Source organism: Vombatus ursinus, unplaced genomic scaffold (assembly GCF_900497805.2).
Source record: "Vombatus ursinus unplaced genomic scaffold, bare-nosed wombat genome assembly UNPS02005204.1, whole genome shotgun sequence".
NCBI classification, from domain to species: domain Eukaryota; kingdom Metazoa; phylum Chordata; class Mammalia; order Diprotodontia; family Vombatidae; genus Vombatus; species Vombatus ursinus.
In genome coordinates this window covers 166802-187654 of record NW_020944982.1, presented here as the reverse complement: position 1 = coordinate 187654, position 20853 = coordinate 166802, and the positions used below count along the sequence as shown (strand labels likewise).

General features: G+C 38.3%; 1 protein-coding gene and 1 non-coding gene across 2 annotated transcripts; both read right to left on the bottom strand.

The window, feature by feature from the left end:
• Window positions 1-391: 391 nt before the first annotated feature.
• LOC114029951 lies at window positions 392-496 on the bottom strand. Its single transcript, XR_003567541.1, has one exon. It is a non-coding gene; the product is annotated as a U6 spliceosomal RNA (small nuclear RNA).
• A 3951-nt stretch (window positions 497-4447) lies between these two features.
• LOC114029914 (olfactory receptor 2AP1-like) lies at window positions 4448-5377 on the bottom strand. The gene has a single exon (XM_027844557.1). The coding sequence runs from the start codon at window positions 5375-5377 to the stop codon at window positions 4448-4450; it is 930 nt and encodes a 309-aa protein (XP_027700358.1).
• Window positions 5378-20853: the final 15476 nt, after the last annotated feature.

Sequence of the window (20853 nt, the reverse complement as noted above, 5' to 3'; positions counted from 1 at the left end):
AACTAACTCTTACATTCTCCACAGTACCTATTTTAAACCTTTTCCTCTTTCATATCTTATTAACCCACCTCATTTTCTCCCTTATCAGTAGTCATCATTTTCTATTTTTTAAAAATAAGTTTCTGTTGATATTTTCTTATTTTTGCATCATCATAGTTATTCCAAATGTACATTTTTTGGGGTAGGAGTGGGGCAAAGCAATTGGGGTTAAGTGACTTGCCCAGAGTCACACAGCTAGTAAGTGTTATGTGTCTGAGGCCTGAGTTGAACTCAGGTGTTCCTGACTCCGGGGCCAGTGCTCTATCCACTGCGCCACCTAGCTGCCCCCCCATCATAGTTATTCTAACTCTCCCTCCTGTTTTCTCTCCCAGAAGAGTCCTCTTATATGACAAAAAATATGGAATGTTTCATGAATTTGAAAGTCATCCTTGTATAGGGATCATGCTAATCTTCTTTGTATCATTCCAGTTTTAGGATATGTGCGTCTGAAGAGCACTCTCATTTCCTATTTTACTGAGAAAATAGCGCACCTGCTGTGCACTCCGTCCTATACCCCACACCTCAAATTTCATCTTCTTCACCTTCCTGTCCTCTCATGCTTAGTTTTAGTCTTTGATGAAGTGGTTCCTTCTCCCCTTCTTTTTTTTTGCCAAGGTCAACTATTTAATATAAAAATGATAGCTATTCTAATAGGGGTATGGCTCATGCATATAGTACCTTAGATGAAATCTTCATGTGAAGTATTCTGGAGAGTTACTTCTGGGAGAAAACTGATGATGAGTAAGGGAAGTGCATTGGTGAGACAGGTCATGGAGCATGCATAGACATTCTGTAACTGGTTTTGGTTGACTAACCATAGATGTGGAGTTATTAAAAAAAAAACCAATTTGCTTCAGCTGTTTATTCACTTCCAGATGATCTCAGTGACTCATTAGGTGCCTGGTAAAGGGAGAGTAGTCTCCAACATTGGGAGAGCAAGGCACAGAAATCTGGGAGTTGGGATCCAGGCTGGCTTTTACAGGTAGCAGGGCACAGAAGCCCTGAGAAGCAAGGTGTAATCCTTCGTGATCCCAACCCAGGTGAAGTACTCATTTGGCGGCCATGTCACCTTTAGACATGAACTTTGTGGGACCAAAACTATATAGGAAATGAGCAAAATTTTGAGCCTACCCTCCTCTTACCAGATGGAGGTGGTATAGAGGGATATGCCCTAAGATGTTGGGGGAAATGTTTTTCTGTATTTGTGAAGTAAATATTACTTTGTAAAAACCAATTGATGTTAAGTAGTTAAATGGAACTGAAATGTTAGCATCTCCCTCCTTCACAAGTTAAGTAAAATAGGAGAGACAGGAAAGAAATACTCCCTTATTCCTCTGTTGCCTTAAAACCCTAAGTGAGATGTAGCCTGTCTGGTGGTTGAGCTCCCAGTGGAGAGTTAGGAAAGGTCACTCTCCTGTGTAGCTCTGATAAACAATGGATGGGGTTGACCACAGAGAATATGAGAATATTTTAGGAGAATGTTAAACAAGAGAAATACATCATTAAACATTATTAGAAGACACAATTAAATAGAAGTGAGGCTGGGGCTGGGCTGGGATGACCCATTCCTCTTGCTTTGTTTCTCTGTGTTCCTCTTACTGCAATAAGGGCCTGTGATAAAAACACAGTCGTATACCTCTCTGCTTTTCCATGTAGAGGTCATCATCCTTCATGCTCTTAAAGAAGGGAACTGCAGACATTGCAGTCACTGGCTGTTGCCATGGTGATGCTGATGGTAAGGAACAACCCATTTCTCTATTACTTCCCTTTGAAAGTTCCAAACTCCCATGATACTTTGCATATGAATAACCTCCATTTACCCGCCCATCTGAGGGCTGATCTCCCATTTGTTTTTTGTTCTTTTTCAAATGAGAAGAATTACAAATCTCAGAGTTTTGTCAAACTCCTTGACTGAGGTTGTTAAACCCTTATCATCAAATTCTGCTTATCCACTAGATCCTTCCTAGACATTTGCAAATATTCCCAAACCCCTTCATTCTTTAAAAAATAAAAACAACTTTATTTGGCACTGTCATTCCATCAAGCTATTTTTCTTTATTTTCTTCTCCCTTTCATTGGCAAAATTCCTATAGAGGGCTATGTTTATTGCTGCCTCCACCCTCTTTTCACTATCTTGCAGTTTGTTTTCTGACCCTATCTCCCAACTACAACTGCTCACCCCAGTGTTGCCAAGGTTCTCTTAACTATAAAATCCAATGGCCTTTTCTCAGTCACCATTCTATTTGGATGCTTCAATGATTATGTGACTGTCAACCACCACATCCTCCTAGACAGTCTCCCTTTGCTGGTTTTTATGGCCCTTATCTCTTTTGGTTTCTCCTCATACCTCTCTGACCATGCCTTCTCAGGCTCCTTTGTGGATTACCTTCTTGCTCTTCTTGCCCACTAAATGTTTGTGCTTCTCAAGGTTCTGTCCTGAGGCCTCTTCTCCTTCCTATACTCACTTTATTGTTTTTCTTATTAAGTCCCATGAGCTCAATTATCACCTCTGAGCACATGCTTTTCAAATCTAAACGTCTTGCTCTATTCTGTACCCTGAATCTTAGTCCTACGTGAGATATATTCACTCAGATGTTGCATAGGCATCTCAAACTCACTGTGTCCTAATAGAGATATTATGTATTATCCCCTGATACGTGCCCCTTATCCAAACTACCGCTTCCTTACTTTGTGTTGAAAGATCTATTGACCTTTCAGTTTATAACCTTGGAGTCATCCATCTACCCTCTATGTTACCTCATTTCCCAAGTCTTTTTGATTCTACCTGTACTACCTATCTCACATCTGTCCTATTTTCTCTACTCGCAGATTCCCTGCCCCAGTTCAGGTGCTTATTGGTTCCAGTTTGGACCATTAATGTCAATCTCTTTCTTCACCAATCCATGCTCCCATAGCTGCCAGTGCAGCTGAAGTACAGAAAACACATATCCAACCATACAGAGGAGCTCCTCTGCTCAGACGTCTTCATTGGCTTCTTAGTGCTTCTAGAATAAGATACAAATTCCTCATCCTAGAATTTGAATCCTTTTAGTTTGTCTCTTGCCTACCTTTCCACTCTTACTGTATCTCATATTACTTATACTCTATTTTCTAGATAAATTAGCCTCATAGTACATGACATCCTATCTTATGCTTTTGCTCTTTTATATATGGGGTCCCCCATGTGTGGAATGTACCTCTCTCTCACTAGTCATCTTTTTTAATAGTTTAAAAATATTTTATTTTTCCAATTACATGTAAAAACAATTTTTAACATTCTTTTTTTAAATTTTGAGTTCCAAATTCTCTCCCTCCTACCCGTCCTTTCACATTCTCACTTCACCCTTCCCTGAGATGGCAAGCAATTTGATATAGGTTACACATTTGCAGTCATGCAAAATACATTCCTATATTAGTAATGTTATGGTGTGAAAAAAAATGCAGAGCAAAAAAAAAACCATGAAAAAATAAAGTAAGAAATAGTATGCTTCAGTCTGCATACAGACTCCATCATTTCCTTCTCTGGAGGTGGATAGCATTTTTCGTCATAAGTCCTTTGGAATTATCTTGAATCTTTGTATTGTTGAAAATAGCTAAGTTATTCACAGTAGATCATCATACAATGTTGCTGTTGCTGTGTACGATGTTCTGCTGGTTCTGCTTATTTTACTTTGCATGAGTTCATGTAAGTCTTCCCAGGTTTTCTGAAAGCATCCTGCTTGTCATTTCTTATAACAAAATTCCATTACAGTTACACAGCACAACTTGTTCAGTCATTTCTCAATTGATGGGCATCCCCTTGATTTCCATTTCTTGGCCATCACCAAAAGAGTTGTATAAATATTTTAGTACATATATGTCCTTTTCCTCTTTTTGAAAAATCTCTGTGGAATACAGACCTAGGGTCAAAGGGTATGCATAGCTTGATAGCCCTTTGAACATAGTCCCAAATTGCTCTCCAAAATGGTTGGATCAGTTCACAACTGCACCAACAATGCATGAGTGTCCCAATTTTCCCATATCCCCTCCAACATGTCATTTTCTTTTTCTGTCATGTTAGCCAATCTGATGGGTATGAGGTGTCATCATTCATCTTAGAAGTCCATCTTTCTTAGGCTCGGTATCTCTAGTTTGTAATATCCTCTCTTGAAAATATTTTGAATATGTTTGGTTGGATTGTATTTTTATTTATCTAGGTATAAGTATTTCCCCAACACAATGTAAGCTCCTTGAGACAACTTTTTGTCTGTTTGTCTTTGCATCCCCTCTGCACCTATCACCATACTTTGCATGCAGTAGGCCCTTAACATTTTTGTTAAATAAGTCAGAGAGATTATTTTGAGACAGCTATTGCTTCATTCACCCTTTTTCTGCTGGTTTTTCATGCAGGCTTGAATTGTATATCTCATTAATGATTCATGATCTTTTGAACCAAGTCCTTGAAGGCCTGTATCACTTGTTTGTTCCTTAGGGTGTAAATGAAAGGATTTAGCAGGGGGGTGATTGAAGTTGGAAACATACTTACCTCCTTATGGAAGGTAAAATCTTCCTTTGCTGAGGGTTTAATGTACATGAAGACACAGCTGCCATAGGAGAGAGAAATGACAATCATATGGGAAGAACAGGTGGAAAAGGCCTTTTTCCTTTGCTGGGCAGAAGGAAATCTGAGAATTGTCTGAACGATGTTTGAATAGGAGACAATCACCAACCCTAAGGTGGACATCAGTGTCACTATGGCTAAGAGTGAATCAACCAGCTCTACCAGGCTGGTGTCTGAGCAGGAGAGCTTTAGAAGGGGAGTAGTATCACAGTAATAATGATTTATTATATTGGATGAGCAGAAGTCCAGGAAACTAACCATTAGGACTGCTGGGGCAGCAATCAGGAGCCCAGCCAACCAAGAGCAGAAGATAAGCAGGATGCAGACCCTGCTGCTCATGATGGTAGTATAATGCAGGGGTTTTTTGATGGCAATATAGCGATCATAGGACATGGCAGCCAGAAGGTAAAACTCTGTGGCCCCCAGAAATATGGCAAAAAAGTATTGAAGAAAGCAGCCAACAAAGCTGATGGTTTTGTTGCCTGTTGAGATGCTCAGTAGGATTCTGGGAGTAAAAACAGATGTGAAGAAAATTTCTAAGATGGAAAAATTCCGAAGGAAGAAATACATGGGTGTCTGCAGGTGGGAGTCCAATAGAGTGAGAGTGATAATGGTCAGGTTGCTGATGACACTGAACATATAGATGAGAAAGAGAAAGAGAAAAACCACAACTTGGAATTCAGATGCATCTGTCAGTCCCAGAAGAATGAAGTCGGTCAGTGTGGTGAGATTTTTCATTGTGACATTGGCTGAATCTGAAGGTTAAAAGGAGAGAAATCAGTAGTTAGCAGGGGACAATCAGTGGAATCAGCTAATGGTGATGATAATAATAATGCTTATAATAATAATAATTAGCATTACATAGTGTCTACTATGTGCTAGGCATTAGGCTAAGTCCTTTACAAATATCTCATTTGAACATTAAACAATTTGGGAGTTAGGTGCTATTATTATCCCAATTTTATAGTCAAGGAAACTGAGGAAGACAGAGGTTAAGTGACTTTATCAGGGTCATGCAACTAATTAGTGTCTCAGGCCATCTTGTTGGTTCATCCCCACATCCTTTTTCATGTGCAGTACAGGTCATCCTGAATGTCTTTTTATCATGGTCTCCCCTGCTATCCCCCTCCCCACAAATCATTTTGAGAAAGACATTTATAAACTGAATGACAGTCAGTGGAGGATAACTCAGATAGTGTGGCCTGAGAGACAAGGACAAAGTAGGATTGATTAAGTAAATGAGACATTGGGGATGTTTAGTGCAAAGATGTTTGGAGCATTACGAAACTGTCTTTAAGTATTTGAAGGTATTTCTTGGGGAAGGCAGATGAGATTAGTTTTCTTTGGCTTAGTGTAGGGGTTCTTAACCTATTTTTTTTTGTGCCCCAGACCTGTATGGCAGTCTGGTGAAGCCTATGGAGCCCTTCTTAGAATAATATTTTTAAATGCATAAGATGAAATATATAGTATTAAAAAGGAAACCAATTACATTGAAATATGGTTGTTGTAGCTATATATATGTATATATATATATACATATATATTTATGTACACACATATATGAACAGACAGACAAGGTCCTGGATTCCAGGTAAAGAATAGTCCCCTTTTTTCACCCCCTCAGTGGACAGAGCAATGGGTGGAACTTACAAGAGGGATGATTTAGGCTAAATGTAAGGATGGTCTTTCTACTGGTGGCCAGAAGGAGGATGATCTATCTCAGGAGGCTGTACATTCTCTCTCATGGAAGAGCTTCTTGTGAAGGGTGGGTGACCACTTGTTGGACATGTTGTAAAGAGATATTTTTATTTAGATAGGGGTTGTACCAGGTGGCCTTTTAAATCCCTTGCAAATTTGTGAGATTCTTTGATTTTGTCAATGTATGTTTGATTTTTTTTTTGGTTACTTATTTCCGATTTTTGTTTCTTTGTTCCAAGGGTCACTGGTCTTTGATTCCTCCATTCATGCAGTCATGTCTTTCTCTTTGTCTTCTTTCCCTCTTCATTATTAGAGGGAGAATACACATACATACATGCACATGTATGTATATATAAATCATCTAATATATGTATATATATAAACACATACATTCGTGGAGGGAGAAAACATGCATATATACATTATCTAATACATATATATGTATACATACATACATACATATGTGTGTGTGCATATATGTATATATATACAGGGTGTCCCAAAAATCTTAGTGCAGTTTAAAGTTATTAAAACTTAAATATGGATGAAGACTTTGGGGGTATCCTGCATATATCTATATACAGGAATGTGCTGGTATATGTTTAACTGGCTCTTTGAAAAAAATTCATTCATGACACACTTTTCACTTTAATACACTTCTTAACACTTCTTCTTCACTCTCTTAAGTCTAGATATCAAGAGAACAATAAACCAAGCTCTGATTTGTAGCATTTGCCTATTTCTGAGGTGTAAGTGTTCACACTGACAATTAACTCTTGTGAGCTGGTTTAACTTGACTCACGACTTACTTCCTTACTCCTGAATATATATGTATATAAACTTTCCTATGCCCCACTTGTCATAGCCTGTCATTTCTTCCTTGCCCTCCTTTGGAAGACAGAGGGAACTCCTCTAAAACAGGGATATGACTTAAGTATTGGTGTGGGGAGGGCACATAGTGATCTCTCTCATCTCTCTGGCTCTCCTTCCAAGAACACTGACTGAGTAACCTGCATGGTGCTACTTCCCTATGTGTTTGCAGGGATTTGGAAGCTGTGCATTAGGACAATGGCTAGAGGTGAATCATTGGCAAATAATAATCATCCATAACTACTCCTTAGTTTGTTGGTTGACTTCAGGATCTTTCTCTCTCTCTTTGTCTCTGTCTCTGTCTCTGTCTCTCTGTCTCTGTCTCTCTCTCTGTCTAGAGGATCACAGAGTTTCATAACTGGGAGATAATGTCTGAAGCTATTTAGTCCAATCAATGACTGGCCAAGACTCCCTCGAACAAGTGATTGACAAGTGATCATCCAGGATCTGCTTAAAAATCTCCTTTGAATAAAAACCCACTAATCTGAGGCTGCCTAGTCTAGTCGTGGATAACTCTGTCGTTATAGTTTGGTCAATCAGTCATGTCCGACTCTTTATGACTCAGTGGACCATATCACGCCAATACTGTCCGTGGAGTTTTCTTAGCAAAGACACTGGAGTGGTTTGCCATTTCCTTTTCCAGTGGATTAAAGCAAACAGAGGTTGAGTGACTTGCTTAGGGTCCCACTGCCAGTGAGTGTCTGAGGTCAGATTTGAATTCAGGTCTTCCTTACTCCAGGTCCAGAGCTCTACCCATTGAGCCACCTAGCTGCCTCCAAGGCAAACAGAGGTCAAACAACTTGCCCAGGGTCACACAGCTAGGAAGTCTGAGGCCAGTTTTGAACTTAGGTCTTCCTGACTCTAAGCTCAGCACTCTCTATTAATTGAGCAACCTATCTGTCCCTTAGATAGCTCAAAAAACCAGGAAATCTTTTTTTTTTATATTGAGCTGAAACTTTTCTATATAATTCCTACCTGTAGTGCCAAGTTTTGCTCTTTAATATGGTTGTGCCACTGAATGGGAAGGAACAAAAAAGAGGTTTCTAGGAGTAGTTTTTAATTTCCATTTTAAGGCACCCCAGGGATTTCTAAGGAGGAGTGTTCTAGCACCTCAAAGTTTCCATTCCCCTGGATCACTTCTGCCCTGATTCACTACATTGTTTTCCTCAATTCCTAGATCATTTATGCAGGCATGGATGAATTGAGCTGCAACTGAGAATCTGGGGAAAGAAACAAATGGACATTGTAGACTTTTCTAGGAGAATGATGGTGTCTTGAGGAAGGGGTCCTAGGATCTGTTTGACATATTCTTCTTGTCCTTATCTCCGTGGAGAAGGGCACATGTGGGTCCTTTGCTGCTTTCCTCTCCATAACTTTTGCAGTTATTGATCTAAAGCAGTGGTGTCAAACTCATATAGAAATGAAGTCACTAAAGCATACATGAGGATCCCTATGGGCCATAGATTGACTTAGAAAGCCACACATTAATATTATCTATGTTGAATCATATTTTTACTTATTTTGTCAAATGTTTTCCAATTACATTTTAATCTGGTTCAACCTTACTCAGGAATGTTGTAGGAGATGTGTTGTTTCAGGTCATATATTTGACACCTCTGGTCTAAGATGTGTGGGCTCTTAAGAATAACTAACATCACCTATCTACCTAGATACCCAGAACTGAAGATCTGGAAACTGGAAGTGACCCCAGGGCTTCTTCATGCTCTGGTCACCCACCTTTGACCTTTGGCTCCCAATAATGTCCTACTGCAAATGCACGTAACAATAGATAGCAATGATGTGGCTTGTTGAGGTTTGCACAGAACAATGTTATTTCATTTTATCCTCACAATAACCCTGGGTGATAGGTGCTTTTATTATCGTTAATTTTTAATTGAAGAAATTGAGGGACAAATAGAGGTTGAATGACTTTGCCCAGGGTCACAGAGCCAGTGTCTGAGGCTAGACTTGAACTCAGGTCTTCCTAACTCCAGGTCTAGCATTCTATCTACTGTACTGCCTTGCTGCCTTATTGGCCTGTGACCCCAATGAATTTTCAACTCCACAAATTCAGAGGACCTAGTAAAAATGGGACTTACTCACGTACCTGAAAATCCAGAAAGATAAGTGGAGGTTTTCAATCCCAAGTGTTCTGAGAGATGAATCAAAGATGAGAATTCATATATTGGTGACAAAGCAGTACTGCATATAACATGTTTTCTTATTACCAAGTCCTGCTACTTTATCACTGTAAACCAAATAGGTTTTGCAATGAAGCAACAGAGCTCAGCTCACTTAGACCCATGACAGCTTTGTGGGAATTTATTTTATCTCTATTATTCCCATTAATACAACCTCCAAATGTTTCAAAGACTGTGAGAGAGCTGACCTTATCTTATGCAAGTGGCCAAGTAGATGCAGTCAGAAGGGAAGAAATGGGACTGAGGTCAGAGGATGCTCCAAAAGGAAAGATGCTGATGACCTCTATAGGCCTCAAGGGGTCTCCTTGGAAGCTTCTATGTTAATTAGAATCATTCAGATTTTGCCTGCTCTCTTCAGTCTAGGCACTAGGGGATCATTTGGGTGAAACAGTCAAAAGTGCCCTTGGGATTCATATTTGGAAGTTACTAATGAACTTCCTTAATTGGCAATTTTGGAAATAAACCTTGAACAGGAAGAGGTTCCAGAGACGCAGGGGAATATGGTGCCAGGAGAGCATCAGTTGACTTTCTGGAGGCTTTTGTTGGCTGTGGGCATCCTCAGCTCTGGACAAAGTACCTGATGTCTAAATCAGGAATAAAATTGTTCTGGGATGAAGGTCATCTTTTGACATCTTTCCTACTGTCCCAGCTGATCCTGGAAGTTATTATTTTAGGATCATAAGATTTAGAACTTAAAGGAATATTAGAACTCAGTCCATCTTTCTCATTTTATAGATAAAGAACCTGAGGCTCCAACATTTGCATCAGATGTTAAATGACTTAGCTAAGGACATGCAGGGCATAAGTAAGAGATCTGGGATTCGAACTCAGATCCTTAAACTCTAAGTGCTCATGTTATACTTCGTTTAGTCTTTGACTAGTTACTGGTTCCTTCCTTACTAGCTACTAATGAGATACTGCCATCATCTCAAGCTATCACCCTCTCTTTCTTTCCTTTCACAGACAAACTCCTAGAAAAATCTCTTTGCACTCATAGCCTTCACTTTTTCTGTCCTTACTGGCTTCTCAGTGTTCAGTAATCTGGCTTTAGACCTCATCGCTCAGTTCAATGTATTCTCTCCAGAGTTACCAGTAATCTCTTTATTGCCAAATCTAATGCTTATTTCTCAGTCCTCCTTGACCTCTCTGTAGACTTTGACACTTTCATCACCCTTTCCTGGTTATTCTTTTTTCTCTTGTTTTTTTGTGTTCTCCCTTGATTCTTTTCCTACTATCTGACTACTCCTCAGTCTCCTTTGCTCGTCCATCATACGGGTTCTATGCTCTAACTGGGGATGTACCCCAATTTTCTGTCTTCAGTCCTCTTTTCTCTCACTACATACTCTCACGTTTTGATTTCACTAACTCCCATAAGTTTAATTATCTCTTTTCAAATGACTTACAGATGTATACATAACTCCAGTGCTATAACTCCAAGAAGCATCTCAAATTCATCATATCCCAAAACAGATCCCTTATAACAGGACTCTTTTTTTGGCAAAAGAACATGAACTGTTTATTGACTTCTGTGGAAAAATTCTAAATTATGGTCACACTATGGTTCCACCAAGCAAAGAGAAAGAAGCAATTATGGTCCATGATAATACCTGTGCCACGAGAAAGAGAAAAAAGCTCCAAATGAATTAAAATAGTCGAAGTAAGGCTTTTATAGGATGGATACAATATTTAATAGCTTTCTATATATTTGGATTTCATGGTTATTTTGCCATAGACTTCCCCATGGGGGAAAAAGTTAAACATATAGGTATATGTATATGTGTGTGTGTGTGTGTATATACATGTATTTAATTTTTGGTGAGGCAATTGGGGTTAAGTGAGTTGCCCAGGGTTGCACAGCTAGTGTCAAGTGTCTGAGGCTAGATTTGAACTCAGGCCCTCCGGACTCCAAGACTGGAGCTATACCCACTGTGCCACCTAGGTGCCCAAAAGTTAAATATTTTTACTTAGTTTTCAACTCCTTTTTCTGATACAACTATCAAAAAAAAAAAAGCAGAAATTTTATAGAATAGCTTAAGCTTTCTACTTACCACTTATGTAGTGGACATATATTTATTTTGTTCCACAGGATGGGGGAAGCATTTTTTGTTGTGAATACAAAATTTAGAATGTTTTAAATTATATTTAAAGGTTTCTTCAAACAGAAAGCACTAACCTCAGATTATTTTCCTATGTAGAACAAAAGATTTCCTGTGTAACATAATATTGGGTGGCCTTTGTGTCACAAGGACTTTGTGGTAGATCTGGAAGCCCAACCCCTCATCTTGGCTTGACTGGAGTCCCACCTTTGTGGGGAGTAGGAGGAGAGGTATCACTGGCTGATCAGTGTCTTACTCTCATCTTCAAGAGGAATATGGTAGTTGGAATTATTTCTACCATGCATCAGATATTTATAGTCTAGGGTTTTTTGGGGGGAGGATTCAGGACAAAAATCACTCCCCTAGTTGCTTGGGAGAGGGGCAGTATTTCCATCTCAGACCTGGAGAGTAACAGTTTAATTTAGGTTGGATTAGCTTTTCCTTCTATCAAACATTTAAATCAGGTTGAAGTAACTCAAATCTATCAGTGGGAATGCCTATTCCAAGCATGTGAAGACTTCCCCCTGACTAAATGGGCAGATGAGAGCAATTTGTTCCAATGACCATAAAGGCTGCTGAAGCAGATGCTGTGAAGTTCTTAGGGCTTGGGCAGGCATTGAAGACACTAAGGTCATCCACTGAATTCCAGACTATCACCAGTTGTTTCGAATTTTGTCCTGCCACTCGACTTTAATGACTCTGGAAGAGAAAGTGAGGCTGTTCTCATAGTCTCTCTTAAATCCAATTCATGTGCAAGTTAAGACATTACTTGTGATATCATTGGTACTCTTCAAAAATGAAGGAAAAATAGCAATGATATTACACAAAATACAATCATAGATAATGAGCAAATGTATTTATCAAAGCAAACAAGAAAATACGGTAATGGAGAATCGATACAGATTTGTTTAGAAGATAGACTAAGCAATACTTAGGGAGCTCTATGAAATTTTAGCTCAACACAGTCAGTCAGCCAGTCAATAAACATTTATAAGCATCTACTATATGCTAGGCACTATGCTGAGTTCTGGGGATGCAAAAAAATAGGCAAAAGACAAGCTCCGCCCTCAAGGAGCTCACAGTTTAATGGGGAGAAAACAAGCAAACATATATGTATAACAGGGAATCATTAAAAGTGGGAAAGCACTAGAAATAAGAAGGGTTAAAAAGGGCTTCCTGTACAAGATGAGATTTTTTGTTGAGACTTAGAGGAAGCTAGGGAAGCCAGAAGATGCAGATGAAGAGGGAGGGCATTTCAGGCATGGAATTCTAGCCAGAGAAAAGGTCTAGAATTGGGGAGCAAGAGTGAAGGTACATTTAGTACTAGAAATGGTAGCCAAGGGAGGTTGTGTAATCAGGGAGGAGCCACATTTCATTAATAGCTCAAAGATAGTAGGAGTGGGAGAGGAAAAAAATTAGGATGAAGGGAAGTTTGTTGCCTATGGAATAGGCATTCTCGAGGGCACAGAGGAAGGGGAGAGTTGTGTTTGGTTAGCACTGTGGAGTAGAAGTGTTGAGGGGGATGGAAATAAAGAATTTGGTGGTTTGGGATGGGGAACAATATTTGAAACCTACAGCGGTTAAGAATCACTGGGATGTTGTCGGGTATGCCGGGTATGAAAATGTTTATCATTGAGCGGAAGGTGTCACTCCTCTTCCCAGAGGAGGCTGAAGATTGGTCTGGAGATGAGTACAACATGAGATGGAAGGCACACCATCAGATGGTCAGATGAGAGCCGCTGCTTCATTACTCCTTTCCCCTCTGAAGCCTGGAGATCAGGCAGGAAACGGCACAGCAGGAGGTGGAAGCGGAACTTGCATAGCAGGAGAAAGAAGTCCTCCCCCGCTGACTTTCCTCTTCCTTTTCCCTCAAGAGGCAGGCATAGCAAGAGACAGAAGGTCTGAGGTCAGACAAATTTGTTCCTCTTTGCACTGGAGGTTCTTCATGTGGAAGTTGGGAGATCAAGCTGGATCAGGAGGTGGAGGTTGCCTTGGCACAAGATGGAAGTTGGCCCAGCCTGGCCCCTTGTCACCATCCTTCGGGGACACATGTGGCAGGAGATGGAAAGCATGTGGTTGGGGAAGGTTTGGCTTCTCTTTACAAATGGCATTAGAGACCAGGTAGGGCAGCCATGAACTGTAACCTCCTGATGCAGGGGGAAGTTGCTTTGGCCAGGCCAGGCCCCTTACCATCTTCCCTCTGGGGACACGCACAGCTGGAAGGTGCTCTGTCAGGGGAAAGTGGGGCTTCTTTTTTCACCTGTGTGCAGAGAACAGCAAGTGGTCAGTCAGTAACTATGAGGGGGGAGAATGATTTCATCCTGTGAGTCCATTCTTAGCAGGTTCTGGGGAGGCAGGTTCTGGGAATTAGGGAACACGGGCTGCTTTGGGGACCTTCGCTTATTATTCAGACTTTGTCTTCTCTTTTCTCTCTCCCCTTTCTTCCTCTTGCTTCCTTCTCTCTCAGAGGTCTCTCTGTCAATCAGGAATCTTGTCTTCTCACTATTGAAGAAAAATACTAATTATTCCTAATAATTAGTTAATAATTTTAATTATTAATTTTAATAAATTAATTTAATTATTAATAATTAATAAAAATTAATGCTAATAATTCATCTGCATTTAGGATTGTCTTCTAGAAACAATTGTCTTCAGCTTATCATTAATCTGTATCCAAGCCTTTTCTAGGAGAGAGAAAGAGAGAGAGAGACAGACAGACAGATAGAGACAGAGAGACAGAGACAGAGACAGAGAGGCAGACAAATACAGAGACAGAGAGACAGAGCAGAGAGACAGAGAGTCAGAGTTGTCTGAACTGGCACGGTTCCCTCATGCCTTCTAACATGACTCTTTGACAATTTATGACCATTTAAGGTAATATTTATAGGGATCTTGAACAAGGAAAAGATCATAATCTAACATTTCAGAATTGTTACCTCTTAGCTCTTTCCTGGACTGCTTCCCCTTCAGAGTTCCTCTCTGTGATCATATCTTAACTTTGACTTTCAAACAAGAAGACATTGTCACCAGGTGAGTCATGGTGCCAATCACTGCTGGTGGACAGGAAATCGATCATACCATCTAGATAAGAATGAAATTTGGTTTTCACCCTTATTCCATTTCAAAGGTGAGAGGCCACGCCCGGCAGGCCTTGTGGCCCTGCTGCAGTGGGCCAACGGCCAGGCCCAACAACCCTGGTAAAGCTAGTGACCACATTCAGAGGCCCCAGCACAGCAGGTGACCTGCCAGCCCAGGAGGCCCTGGCACAGTAGGTGAGCATCCAGGGCCAGAGACTATGGCACAGCAGCCCAGGGGCCAGGATATTAGCCCCGGGCGCAAGAAGCTTAAGACAGTGCTCCCTGTCCCCCAGATGCAGAGCTCAACTTTAAAAGTGGTGAAATAGGTTGGAAAATGAGCATAAACAACAACAACAACAATAAAAAAACTTGGTCATAAAAAGCTACAAAGGTATGAGGAAATATCAAAACATGAACTCAGAAGAGAAGAACAATGCCAAAATGCCTACATGCAAAGCCCCAATGAGACATATTAATTGATCTCAGTCACAAAAAGGACTCCTGGAAGAGCTCAAAAAAGGATTTTAAAAATCAAATAAAAGAGGTAGAAGAAGAATTGGGTAAAGAAATGAGAGTTACGCAAGAAAATCATGAAAAAAGAGTGAAAAGCTTGGTAAAGGAAGCACAAAAAATGGAAAAAAAATGTACAAAAATTTACTGAAGCAAATAACTCCTTAAAAAAGTAGAATTGGCCAAATGTAGAAGGAGGTACAAAAGCTCACTGAAGAAAACAATTCCTTAAAAATTAGTCTTGGGCGAGTGGAAGCTAATGACTCCATGAGACATCAAGAATCAATCAAACAAAATTAAAAGAATAAAAAAAGAAGAAAATGTGAAATATCTCATTGGGAAAACAACTGACCTGGAAAATAGATTGGGTAGAGATAATTTAAGAATTATTGGACTACCTAAAAGGCATGCTTAAAAAAAAAAAGCCTGGACAGCATCTTTCAAGAAATTATCGAGGAAAACTGCCCTGACATCCAAGAACCAGAGAGTAAAATAGTATTTGAAAGAATCCATTGATCTTTTGAAAGAGATCCTAAAATGAAAATTTCTAGGAATGTTATAGACACATTCCAGAACTCTCAGGTCAAGAAGAAAATACATTTAATAAAAGGCCATGGAAAGATGGATTAAAAGTTAATTGGAAACTAAATAATCTTTTCCTAAAGAATGAGTGGGTCAAATAATAAGTCATAGACACGATCAATAATTTTATCAAAGAGATAAAACAACAATGAGACAACATATCAAAATTTATGGGATGTGGCCAAAACAGTACTTAGGAGAAATTTTGTTTCTCTAAATGCTTACATAAAGAAAATAGAAAAAGAGCAGATCGAGGAATTGGGCATGCAACAACAACAAAAAACTAGAAAAAGAAAAAATTCAAAATCTCCAATTAAACACCAAACTGGAAATCTTAAAAATCAAAGGAGAGATTAATAACATTGAAAGTAAGAAAACCATTGAACTAATAAATAAAACTAGGAGCTGGTTTTATGAAAAAAAATAAAACAGATAAACCATCGGTTAATTTGATTTAAAAAGAAGAAAACCAAGTTACTAGTATCAAAAATGAAAAGGGTGAATTCACCACCAATGAAGAGGAAATTAAAACAATTGTTAGGAGCTATGTTGCCCAATTGTATGCCAATAAATATGACAATCTAAGTGAAATGGATGAATATTTACAAAAAATATAAATTATCCAGATTAACAGAAGAGGAAATAAAATATTTAAAGAACCCCAATTCAGAAAAAGCAATTGAGCAAGCTATTAATTAATGAACTCCATAAGAAAAAAACCTCCAGGACCAGATGGATTTATAAGTGAATTCTACCAAATATTTAAAGAATAATTAATTCCAATACTATATAAACTATTTGGAAAAACTGGCAAAGAAGGAGGTCTAACAAATTCTTTTTGTGACATAAACATTATGCTGATACCTAAATCAGGAAGAGCCAATACAGAGAAAGAAAATGATAGACCAATTTCCCTAATGAATATTGATGCAAACATTTTAAATAAAATATTACCAAAGAGATTACAGCAATTTATCACCAGAATAACACACTATGACCAGGTGGGATTTACGCCAGGAATGCAAGGCTGGTTCAGTATTAGGAAAGGTATTAGCATCCTTGACTATTTCAATAACAAAACTAACAGGAATCATATGATTATCTCAATAGATGCAGAAAAAGCTTTTGACAAAATACAGCACCCATTCCTATTAAAAACACTGTAGAGCATAGGAATAAATGGAGTTTTCCTTAAAATGATAAAACTACCAGCAAACATTATCTGTAATGGGGATAAGCTAGAAACTTTCCCAAATAAGATCAGGGGTGAAACAAGGATGCCCATTATCACCACTATTATTCAATATTATACTAGAAATGTTAGCTGTGGCAATAAGAGAAGAAAAAGAAATTGAAGGAATTAGAATAGGCAATGAGGAAATAAAGATATTACTCTTTGCAGATGATATGATGGTATATTTAAAGACTCCTAGAGAATCAACTAAAAACTACTTGAAATAAATAACAACTTTAGCAAAGTTGCAGGATATAAAATAAAGCCACATAAATCATCAGCATTTCTATATATTACCAACAAATCCTAGCAACAAGAGATAGAAAGAAAAATGGGAAGAATACCAATTGCTCTTAGGTAGACTGAGTTAATATAATGAAAATGACAATTCTACCTAAATTAATTTACTTATTCAGTGCCATACCAATCAAACTGCCAAAAATTATTTTAAAGAGCTAGAAAAATAATAACAAAATTCATCTGGAAGAACAAGAGGTCAAGAATATCAAATGAATTAATTTTAAAGAAATGCAAGAGAAAGTGGCCTAGCTGTATCAGATCTAAAACTGTATTATAAAGCAGCAATCATCAAAATTACTTGGTACTGGCTAACAAATAGAGTTGTGGATCAATGGAATAGGTTAGATACAGAAGACACAATAGTCAATGACTATAGTAATCTACTGTTTGATAAACCCAAAGACTCCAGCTTCTGGGACAAGAACTCACTATTTAACAAAAGGTGCTGGGAAAACTGGAAAATAGTATGGCAGAAACTAGGCATAGTGTAGACCAACATCTCACACTGTATACCAAAATAAGTTCAAAATGGGTACATGATTTAGACAAAAAGTATGATACCATAACTGGTATGATAAAATTAGGAGACTAAGGAATAGGTTACCTATCAGATCTATGGAGAAGGGAAGAATTTATGATCAAACAGGAGACAGAAGTTCATGAAACGCGAAATGGATAATTTTGATTACATTAAACTTAAAAGTTTTTGCAGAAACAAAGCCAACCATGGAAAGAAAGCAGAAAGCTAGGAAACAATTTTTACAGCCAGTGTTTCTGATAAAGGCCTCATTTCTAAACCATATAGAGAAAGACAGAGATAGAAACACAGTTATTTGAATAGGCTGTAGAAATAGGTTCAGATTTCTAGAGAACATATCACAAACTTGATTTCTGTTACGTATAATCATTCTCTACATTTACATTCTAAATCCCAGGTTCAGGTTACTGGTTTTTTTTTTTTTTTTTGGGCTAGGCGATGGGGTTAAGTGATTTGCCCAGAGTCACACAGTTAGTAAGTGTCAAGTGTCTGAGGCTAGATTTGAACTCAGGTCCTCCTGACCCCAGGGCCAGTGCTCTATCCACTGCTCCACCTAGCTGCCCCCCAGGGCCCTGTTTTTAAGGTATATTCTTAATGGCCAATGCTTAGCTTGTCTACCTAGAAATCATTCATAAATTTGTGGAGTCCAGGTAGCTTTAAAATACAATATCACATATTTTGAATAATATTTTATTTTTCCTCAGTTACAAATGAAGACAATTTTTAACATTGATTTAAAAAAAATTTGAGTTGAGTTCCAATTTTTTTCTCTCCCTCCCTTACCTCTTCTTTCCCTGAGACAGTAAGCGATTACATACAGGTTATACGTGATCAGCCATGTAAAACATATTACCATATTAGTCATATTGTGAAAGAAACACAGACCCAAAGGGAAAAAAAAGCATGAAAAATGCAGAAAGTTAAAAAATATGCTTCAATCTGCATTCAGAGTCCATTAGTTCTTTCTCTGGAGGTGGACAACATTTTTTATTATTAGTCCTTTGGAACTGTCTTGGAGCATTGTATTGCTGAGAATAGCGAAGTTATTCACAGTTGATCATTGTACAGTGTTGCTGTTACTGTGTACAATATTCTCCTGGTTCTGCTCACTTCACTTTGCATCAGTCCATATAAGTCTTTCCAGGTTTTTACAAAATCAGCATACTTATCATTCCTTACAGCACAGTAATAATTCCACCACGATCATATACCACAGTTTGTTCAGCCATTCCCCAATTGATGGGCATCTGTTCCATTTCCAATTCTTTGCCACTAAAAAAAGAGCTGCTTTAAATGTTTTTGTACAAATAGATCCTTTCCCTTTTAAAAAAAACTCTCTGGAATACTGACCTAGTAATGGTATTCCTAGATCAAAGGATATGATAACCCTTTGGACATAGTTCCAAATTGCTCTCCAGAACGGTTGGATCAATTCACAACTCCACCAACAGTGCATTTGTGTTCTGATTTTTCCACATCACCTCCAATATTTATTATTTTCCTTTTCAGTCATATTAGCTTATATGATAGGTATGAGGTGATACCTCAAAGTTGTTTTTAATATGAATTTCTTGGGTCAATAGTCATTTTGAGCATTTTTTCATATGGCTTTAGATAGCCTTGATTTTTTTCATCTGAAAACTGCCTATTCATATTCTTTGACCATTTATTATTTGGGAGTGACTTGTATTCTTATAAATTTGAATCAGTTTTCTATATACTTGAGAAATGAGGCCTTTATCAGAAAAACTTGCTATAAAAATTATTTCCCATCTTTCTGCTTTCTTTCTAATTTTGGTTGCATTGGTATTGTTTGTGCAAAAACTTTTAAATTTAATATAATAAAAAATTTATCATTTTATATTTAGTAATGATATCTATCTCTTGTTTGGTCATAAATTCTTTCCTTGTTCATAGATCTGACAGGTAAACTATTTCATGCTCTCCTAATTTATTTATACTATCACCTTTTAAGTTTAAATCACATACCAATTTTTATCTCATATTGGCATACTATGTAAGATGTTGGTCTATATCTAGTTCTGCCATACTGTTTTCCAGTTTTCCAAGTAGTGTTTGAGTTCTCATCCATAAGTTTTGGGTCTTCTGGTTTATCAAACACTATATTACTGTGGTCATTTATTACTGTGCATTGTGTACCTAATTTATTCCCGCTGATCTACCCCTCTATTTCTTAGCTAGTACCAAATTGTGGACTTTACTCACTGAGTAAGCCATTGGGCTAGGACCTATGGATTCAACGATAGAAAACTATACTGTCTATTCTTTTGGGAAGATTATAGTCCAATAGAGGGTTTCAGACATATGCACAACCTACTCTAATTCTAAAATGCTAAATTCTAGTATGTTAAAAGTGCAAAGAAAAGGTTCAGATAAAGTGCTAGGAAAAAATTAAATAAGTTGAAAGACCTTTCATCTGAGTCAATCAGAGAAGGCATCATAGGTGAAGGAACACCTGATCTGGGCCTTGAAGTAAGAGAAGGATTTTTACCAGATAGGATTGTGCAGATTTTTCAAGGCCAGGGGTATGTCTTCCAGGAATGGTTAATGACTAAGTCAATACAGTGATGTAGGAGAGGTCAATATTGGACTGGAGAACTGATAATTCATTGTTCAATTTGACTTGCAGAAACTAGAGTAGGTGAAAGAGTAAAGAGAAATAAGGCTGGACATGGAGGTTGCAGCCGGATTATGAAGGGTCTTAAAAGATAGGACATCCAGTTTGCATTTTATTTGCTAGGCAAAGGGAAGGTAATTGTTTTTGAGCCAAGAGTAATGTGGTCAAAAGTATGCTTGAAGAAAATTATTCTAGGGGCAGCTAGGTGGCGCAGTGGATAGAGCACCAGCCCTGAAGTCAGGAGGACCTGAGTTCAAATCCTGCCTCAGACCAAACACATGACACATACTAACTGTGTGACCCGGGCAAGTCACTTAACCCCAATTGTCTAAAAAAAAAAAAAAAAAAAAGAAAATTATTCTAGTGACCATATAAAGGATATATTAGAGAGTGGAGACTACAAGTAGGAAGTTCATTGAGGAAGTTGTCAGAGAAATAGGGAAAAAAGATAATGAGAGCTTGACCTAGTG